At 45.2% G+C, this 8,294-nt stretch overlaps 1 protein-coding gene across 1 annotated transcript in view; it reads left to right on the top strand.

Moving 5' to 3' along the window:
* The first annotated feature begins 587 nt into the window (after window positions 1-587).
* The window catches only part of Zyg11b (zyg-11 family member B, cell cycle regulator), a 61,492-nt gene continuing 53,785 nt past the window's right edge, over window positions 588-8,294 (top strand). The window contains exon 1 of the mRNA XM_021160657.2: window positions 588-803. Within this exon, the coding sequence (XP_021016316.1) occupies window positions 774-803 (30 nt within the window). The 5' untranslated portion in view covers window positions 588-773. The remainder of the gene's footprint in view (window positions 804-8,294) is intronic.

Raw genomic sequence — 8,294 nt, 5'->3', positions numbered from 1 at the left:
TCTGAAGACAGCTACAGTGTACTTAGATATAATAATACATAAATCTTAAAAAAGAAAAAAGAAAAGCAGGTTAAAGAGGGGAAGCTCCAAAGTCAAAATTGAGATTGTGGGACCCCGAGGATGTGACTCAGTGGCAGGCAGAAATACTTGCCTAACATATGCTATGTGGAGGGACTCTTTCTCAACAAAACAAAACGAAAACAACTGCAAAACAACATCATGTAACAGAATGCTAAAATCACTAAGAACGTTGACAACAAAAATTAATGATTATGAATCAGAAGTTAAGTTTTGAAGAATGAGGGTAAGCACTGCAGTCTCCTGGAGGTAAGATTTAAAGCTCTTACAAGCGGAAAGACTATAGCCTCGTCAGAGGGCGTTGGCCCCTTTAAGGGCTGGCGTTTGGAGAAGGGAGTCTACGCTGGGACGGGGCGGAGTCTGCAGGGGGCGGGACCACTTTGGGGCGGGGCGAGACATGCAAGGGAGAGAGGGGCGGGACTTTTAAGGGGCAGGGCGCGGTAGGCTCGGGGAGAGGGGCGGGACCTCGTGCGGGGGGGCGGGAGGGGGCGGGGCGCAGCAGGCGCGGCGAGCGAGGCGGAGTCTGTGTTTCGGTCAGGTTGCGGCAGCGGCTGCTGTAGTTCAGAAGAGCGAGGCCGAGGCCTGGGCCCAGCCCGGAGCCGCTGCCTGACCCGAGCCTCCTGGAGCCCCCGCGCCGGCTGATCATAGCGGCGGGCTCGGGCTCCGCCTGCCACCGCACGCAGGACCGAGGCTGCATGCCGGAGGACCAGGCCCACGCAGCCATGGTGAGCTAGCGCGGCCTGCCCCCCACCCCCCGCAGGGTGGCCCGAGGACGCCGGGCAGCCGTCTCACCCTTCTTCCTGCACCCTCCCTCTGTCTCCTCCGGCTCGCGTTCCCCATCCACCAGTAGGAGCAAACCCCTTTGGGAGACATCCCTTAATCCCCCTTCTTTCCGGTGACACCCTTTTGTCCCCCGGTGACAGCCTCCTTCGCATTCTCCTCGTCCCCCGTTCCCTGTCTTTAACCCTCCCCTTTCTCCTCAACCATTTTAACCTTTCTCCTCTATGGTCGTTAGTCACCCCCACCCCCCACTTTTCCTTCCCGCACTTTGCTTCCTTTCCCTCCTCGACCCTCTTCACCATTTTATCTCCGGCGCCCCCTCTTCCCCTTGGTCCTCGACCATCCGCATTTCCTCTGCCCCTTGTCGGATGTCCTCCGTCGCCGGCTCACACATCTGTCCCCATTTCCTTCTGCAGGTTTCAGGGGGCTAAACAGGAGCAATTGGAAGGCAATTGCTACCCGGGAGCTGCTGGGCGGGTACATACAGATTTGTAACCTTTCTTTCTCCGTTCTGTTTTGGAGTGGGGAAGTGAGGGGAGATTGGCGGTATGGAAGAATAGTCTGGAAGCTTTACTTCTTAGTGTCAGTGCAAAAACCTGAGTGGGGTGTGTTACAGAGTACATCTTGTAGCCTTATGTGATTATCAGGCCTTTTGACAGAAATAGCCAAAAAGGGTTGTGAGATTTTTATTTTGAATGTGTTTTCATGTGGAGTTACCGTTAGGGAAATTAAAAATCTTTTGTAATTTGCAGGCTTGACAGTTGTTGCTCAGAGCACATGATTTGTTTTTGTTAGGAGGCAGAGACCAAGGGCATTTGAGGTCTGAATATCAGCCTGGCAGTCAGATTGTGACAGTCTTTCGAATACCTTCCTCCGAAAGGTTGCATTTGACCTGTCCTTTCTTGGAGAAACCCTTTCTTTGCACATTTTCCTCTGCTTCAAAATGGCTGTGACTACAGTCCCATTTTTAAGTGTTACCCGCGTTTTGCTGTGTATATATTGAAAGCATTGTTCTATCCTATACAAAATAAATTTTGATCTCTGGGAGGAATAATACGTTCTAGTCAAAAAGTCTTGTTGATAATCATAAGTTCCTAGCTTGTATTTCCCTCCATCTGACTTTTAGGAAGGTAACCTACTGTCTGGTGTTTAACCGGGAAACACTCCCTCGCTCCCTGACTCTGCCGATTCTCCATTGTCTTTTCCCAGTGACTGCCTCTCACTTGTCCACTGTCACTGTGTGCTGTTCTATTCCTTCCCAAGGAGCGTCAGAGTCTGGAAACAACTGGGCCTTACTTAATTCCCTGAGTTCCCAGTACCCAGGTCAGGTAGACTTTTGAATGGTTTGATTTATGATCTCATTTCCCCACCTGTCAAGTGCAGTCTTCCACTGAAATTTGAGGCACCTTGCAGACTACTCAGGGTGAGTTGAAGCATCTTTTGGTGCAAAAAGGAGTAGAAAAAGATGTAGTGATGATTCTTTTCAGACTAGAGAGCCATCCTGCTGGAGAAGATACTAGGCTGTTAGACTTTTGGAAATGCAGGCCTTTCCACGGAGACTGAATGAGTATACAAAGGATGGGGAGTCAAAGGAGTGATTTGAGCTGGGCCTAAAAGGTGAATAAAATTTATGTGGCTCATTTGGGAAAGAAGAGGAAAACTTCACTTTAAGTGTGACTGGGAAGAGATTTAAGCTAGGCTGTGAAAGTCGGGTGCTCCTTTAGGCCCAGCACTGGGGAGGCAGAGACAGATGGATCCCTGGGATCAGCCTGGTCTATAGAGTTCCAGAAGAGCCAGGGCTGCACAGAGAAACTGTTCTCTGGGGGAAAAAAGATTTGTAGTGAAGGATTACATGTTTACTACCTGGAAGGATGGAAGAAATAGGAGGTGTAATAGCTTGTGTGGTGAGAAAGATATTGTCTTAGTCCATTTAGGTTGCTATAACAAAATACCATCAGCTGACTAGCTAATAAACAGAAATTTTTATGAACTTTGGAGCATAGAAAATCCAGGGATAGGGACCAGCACATTCATTGTTTGAAAGAGGCTGGCTGCCTTCCTTCCTTTCTTTCTTTTTTCTTCTTCTTCTGTGTGTGTCTGTGTGTCTGTGTGTCTGTGTGCTCTAGCACACTCATGCACATACGTATGCATGCATGCATGTGTATGTGTGTGGAGGCCAGAGTTGTTGTTTTTTTTTTTTTTAGCTTTTTGGATTTTTAAAAAAATATGAGTAATTTGCCTATGTATTGCCTGTGTATATGATGTGTGCTACATGTGTGCCTGGTGCCTGCGGAGGTCAGAAGAGGGTGTCAGGTCCCTTGGAACTGGAGTTACATGCATGGTTGTAAGCCATCATTTGGGTATTGGGTATTGAGCCTTAGTTCTTTGAAAGAGCAGCAAGTGTGCTGAACTGATGAGCCGGCTCTCCAGCTCTCCTTATTTATGTAATTTTCTGAGACAGGATCCTTTCCTGAGTCTAAAGCTTGTCCATTTGACTAGACTGGCCTGGTCAGTGCGCTCCAGGACTCTGCCTGTTCCTGCCTCCCAGCAGCAGGGTCACAGGCACACATTGCCATGTGACACATTGCCATACAGCATTTGTACTATCATTTCCCCAACCCCTTCTTTTTTAAACCTCACTATGTAGTGGAGGACGGTCGTGAACTCCAATCCATCTGCCTCAGCTTCTCTAGGGCTGAGATTTTGGGTACATGCCACAATACCTGGTTTATGTAGAGCTGCATACTGAACCCAAACCCTTGTTCATATTAGGCAAGGACTCTGTCAGCAGAGACATCCTGAGTCCCCCTTTTTTGTTGAAGGTAGTCTTGTTACATAGCTCTAGCTTGTCGTGTAATACTGGCTGGTCTCAAACGGAAGGGTGTCTTACTGCCACAAGCCTCCTGAGTGCTGGCATGCATGCATCTCCATGCCCGGTGTCTTGAGGGAATTTTTGCCCTGGTTCATAGACGACATGATTCCCCTGATTCTTCTGTGATGGAGGAGCAAGGCTGTTCCCTGGGCTTTCTTCTATATGAAAGCACTAGTCTCATTCAGACAGTCTGTCTAGTTGATCTGACCACGTTTCTGAAGCCCCTCCTCCTTATACATCATCTTACAGGCTAGAGTAGGTATTCAGCATATGAATGTGGAAGAAACACATTCAGACCACAGCAGATAATTGGGCATTATTGTGTTTTAAGCTTCATATTCGACTAACTAGAGTTGTTCTTGCTTGTTAAATATGTATACCAGTAAGTATGTGGGAACGGTGAAGAGGGAGAATCCTGGCCCATTGTGAGCTGGAGATTACTTTTATGTTTTTCTTGCATAGTAGTTTAATATATTTAGTAAATAGTTAGATAATTGTTACAAAGCTTCATATATATTTTTCAAGTGTTATGGTGCATTTTGAATACTTGATATATTTAAGGCAGAGTTGACTGTGAATCAGGGAGGGTGTGCTGGGCTGGCTACCTCTCCTCTAGGGTTTGATTTATGAAGTCTGGGGTTGAACCTGTGTTTCTCTCAAGAACTCTTGTAATGCTGATGCTTCAGATTTGAGATGCAGCCCTGACCTTTCACTCATCCATGTGCTTCTGGAGTGCCATCTGACTGTGTTTGCATGGGGAATGTGGTAGACTGCAAAACAGGTGTGGTCCCTGCCTTCTCATATCTTTATGTATGTAGAGCAGTTTTAAATGTGAATGGTTTTAGCATACTTAAAAATGTGCCACAGACATGGTAGAGTCATGGAATGTGACAGTCATTAGCGGCTTTGGAGAAGATCCTTGTTTCAAGTAGAGAATTGAGGGATTAAGTTATAAGAGTTGTGTCGTGAAGAGACCAGTGTAGTTAGGAGGGACCACATGTGCACTTGACCTTCCTTCCAAGAAATTCAGGGAAAGCCTGATGGTCTTGTCTACTTCTCAAAAGATGAAAAACAAAATAACAAAAACTCCTGGGTCATACCCATCTCTCTTAGCAGCTCATAGAATCAATCAATCAATCAATCAATCAATCAATCTATCTATCTATCTATTTATCTATCTATCTATCTCAGGAGCCATGTTTTTTATTTCTAGCTGTTATTATTGGTTAGAGTCTGTCTCATCTTCAGAGTATACAACATTGATGCAGAGGTTGGTTTTTACCAGCTGCTAAGAACTAGACATTATTGTGTAAGCACTTTGGTTACAGTTAATTCCAGCATTCAGGAGGCAGAGGCAGGCGGATCTCTGAGTTCAAGGCCAGCCTATACTACAGAATGAATTCCAGGACAGCCAGGACTACACAGTGATACTGTATCTCAAAAAATAAAAACAAAAAAACAAAAAACAAAAACAAAAAAAACCAAAAAGCCTCTCCCACAAAACAAAACAAAACAACAACAAAAAATGGGCACAATGGAGCACCCTTTAATCCCAGCACTCCAGAATTCAGGAGACAGAGGCAGAGGCAGGAGGATCTCTGGGAGTTTAAGGCCAGCCTGGACTATGTATCAAGTGCCAGGTCAGTCAGAACTACATAGGAAGACCCTGTCTCAAAAACAAAAACCACTCGAGGGAATAGAGTGCTTAAGAGCAGTTGATGTCCTTCCAAGGGACCCAAGCACCCATATCGGGTGGCTCACAGCTTCTGTAACCGCAGCTCCAGGGACTACCTCTGGTCTCACAGACACCAACATTTACATGCACATACTCACACATTCATAATTAGAAATAAAAATAAATCAAAAAAAAAAAAGAGAGAAGAGGGGATATTGGGAGAAGGAGGAGAGATAGGGACAGGGAGATAGAGGGAGTAGAGGGAGGGCCAAGCAAAACTAAAAGTATAATAGTTCCTTAAAGGATACTGGGAGAAATCACTTACGGTTCAGAGTGCTGCTCCAGAGGACTTGGGTTTGGTCCTCAGGATCCACATCTTCTGGCTCACAGTGGATGTGATGCCCTCTTCTGGCTGCTCTAGGCACCTGCACTCACATCCACATATTCACAGATGGACACACATAATTCAAAATATGTCAGAAACAATAATAATATAATAGCTTGAATATGAAGTGTCTTTCACATGCTCTTGTGTTTGAAGCTAACTGACCTGAGGAAATGCATTGCCTCGGGGCAGGCTTTTTGAATTACACCTGGCTCAGGCTTTAGCCCTTTGCTGTCTAACTGCTGGTGGGATTGGTGGGATGTGACCAACTGCCATTCCCACCACGGAGGAATAGATGAACAGTGAGCCAGAATGAATCCTTCCCTTTAGTTGTTTTTGTCAGGTGTTCTGGCACTGTGATGAGAAAAGTCAGGAATATAGAAAATGTGAACATCAACGTGGTAGAGACATGAGGATCCAGACACAGCTGCTGTGTTCCTAGCTCATGCTAGCCCTGATTACTTGAATTACAAGATCTAGTCAAGATTGGTCTAATCAGTACTCTGTCGTGGAGAAGGGAGTTCCTGGGTCCTGCCCTTCCCTGACATGAAAAGGGAAGAAGGGCTAATTAGGAAGAGGAAGGGGATTTGTGGGAAGTGGGTAAGGGAGACTAATAAGGGGAGGAACTGGGGACTGGTACATGCCTAAGTCTCAGGTGACAGTGGAGGATTAGGAGTTCAAAGTCACCCTTGGTCATTTTTTAAGGTCAGGCTATGCTACAGGAGATCCTCTCTCAAAAGGCAAAACAAAATCACAGCAAGAGTCACTAAAGGTAGCGAGTAGGCTGGGTAGGCTGTGTTCCAGAAACTGAGGTTGGCGTGAGGATGTGCTGGATGGAAGAAAACAAACATGTCTGTGATCAGCTTGAGGAGCCCTCGAGTCATGTTAAAGACCCCTGCTATCTTGAAAAGCTTGTTGTTGTTTGCAGCCTTTTTGAGATGGGCTCTTGCTATGTTGTCCAGGCTGGACTAGAAATGGTAGACCCAAGTGATCCACTGCCTCCCTCTCTAAGTGCTAGGACTGCAGGTGCACGCCACCATACCCAGGTGGAAAGACTGTGGATATATAGTGTTACATTTGAGATGAATTATGAAACGGTCCAGAATGGTGACAGCTGTTGTTCAGTTGAGATAAGTGTATAAACTCTCGCTCTCACCATGTTATAATATCGACTTATTTGAAATTACTTATTTTTAAAGGATATTGTTTATTCATGTGTTGACTGTGTGTCTGGAGATCAAATGACAACCTACAGTAGTCCTTTCCTCCCACCAGTGGGGCTCGGGGATTGAACTCAGGAACCAAACTCAGGTCCTTAGGGACAAAGGTTGTAAATCTTTCAGCAAGTGCCTTTACTTAGTGATTTAAATTGGAGGAAACCATGTAAGAAAAATAAATTGCAAGGATCTAGCATACCACTTTTTGGCTGAGTGTATTTTCTGTAGTGACCTCACTGTGGCATTGGCAGGGCAGATGGCTGATACTGTTGGAATTTTGCTTACCAATTCTCAGTTTCTTATAAACTGCCTTTAGGGATTTATTAAATTAGTAAGCATAGTACACCTTTAATTCCAGTATTTGGAAGGTACAAGAGGATCTCAAGTTTCAGGTCAGCCTGGACTACATAGTGACCCAAGTCTCAAAAAACTCCAGGTTTGGAATGTCGCTCAGTCTTAGAGTGCTTGGTCAGCATGTGCAAGGCCTGGTGTCAGCTTCCCCAGGACCACAAAACAACTAATGATACATTTCCTAAAGTTATATATTCATTAGAGTTCTTGCAAAAGTCATGTATTAAAGCATTAACGTTTCCTAACTTTATTACATTTTTGTTGCTTTTTAAAACTTTTTTTGTTTTGGTAGCGGGGCACAGGGCTCTTTTGGAGGCAGGGGCAGGCAGGAATTTCTGTGAATTTGAGAAAAGCCTGATCAATATATTGAGTTCTAGGCCAGCCAGATGTACACTACCTGTTTCAAAATAAAAATTAAAAAAATGTTTTATAGCACTGAATATTAAACTTAACTTTGTTCCAAGGCAGGTGTTCTACCTCTGAGCCATGTTCCTGTTTCATGGATTGCTGATAACATCTTTATTGTCCTATATTAGCTGAGTATAGATTATATGAAGTATTAGTCATCCTGTAAAAATATACAGACAAATCACACTTACATATAGGGAAGCTAAGGATAACTTTAATGATGTTCTCTTAGCCCTGGCTGTCCTGGAACTCAGTAGACCAGGCTGGCCTCGAACTCAGAAATCCACCTGCCTCTGCCTCCGGAGTGCTGGGATTAAAAGGCGTGCGCCACCATGTCCAGCAACAGTGTTCCTTTAAATCATTTATTTGTTTAGCTTTTATTTATTTGGAATAGGCAGGTAGCAGGGTGTGGATAGGTGCTGAGGAGGTCAGAAGAAGGTGTGCAGATCCCCTGGAGCTACAGTTACAGGTGGTTGTAAGCTGCTCAGTGTTGGTACTAGGGATGAATCTCAGGTCTGTAGAAAACAG

The sequence above is a fragment of the Mus caroli genome, chromosome 4 (assembly GCF_900094665.2).
Source record: "Mus caroli chromosome 4, CAROLI_EIJ_v1.1, whole genome shotgun sequence".
Lineage (NCBI taxonomy): Eukaryota > Metazoa > Chordata > Mammalia > Rodentia > Muridae > Mus > Mus caroli.
The sequence above is the reverse complement of the archived record's forward strand: the minus strand, read 5'-3'. Positions and strand labels throughout refer to the sequence as shown.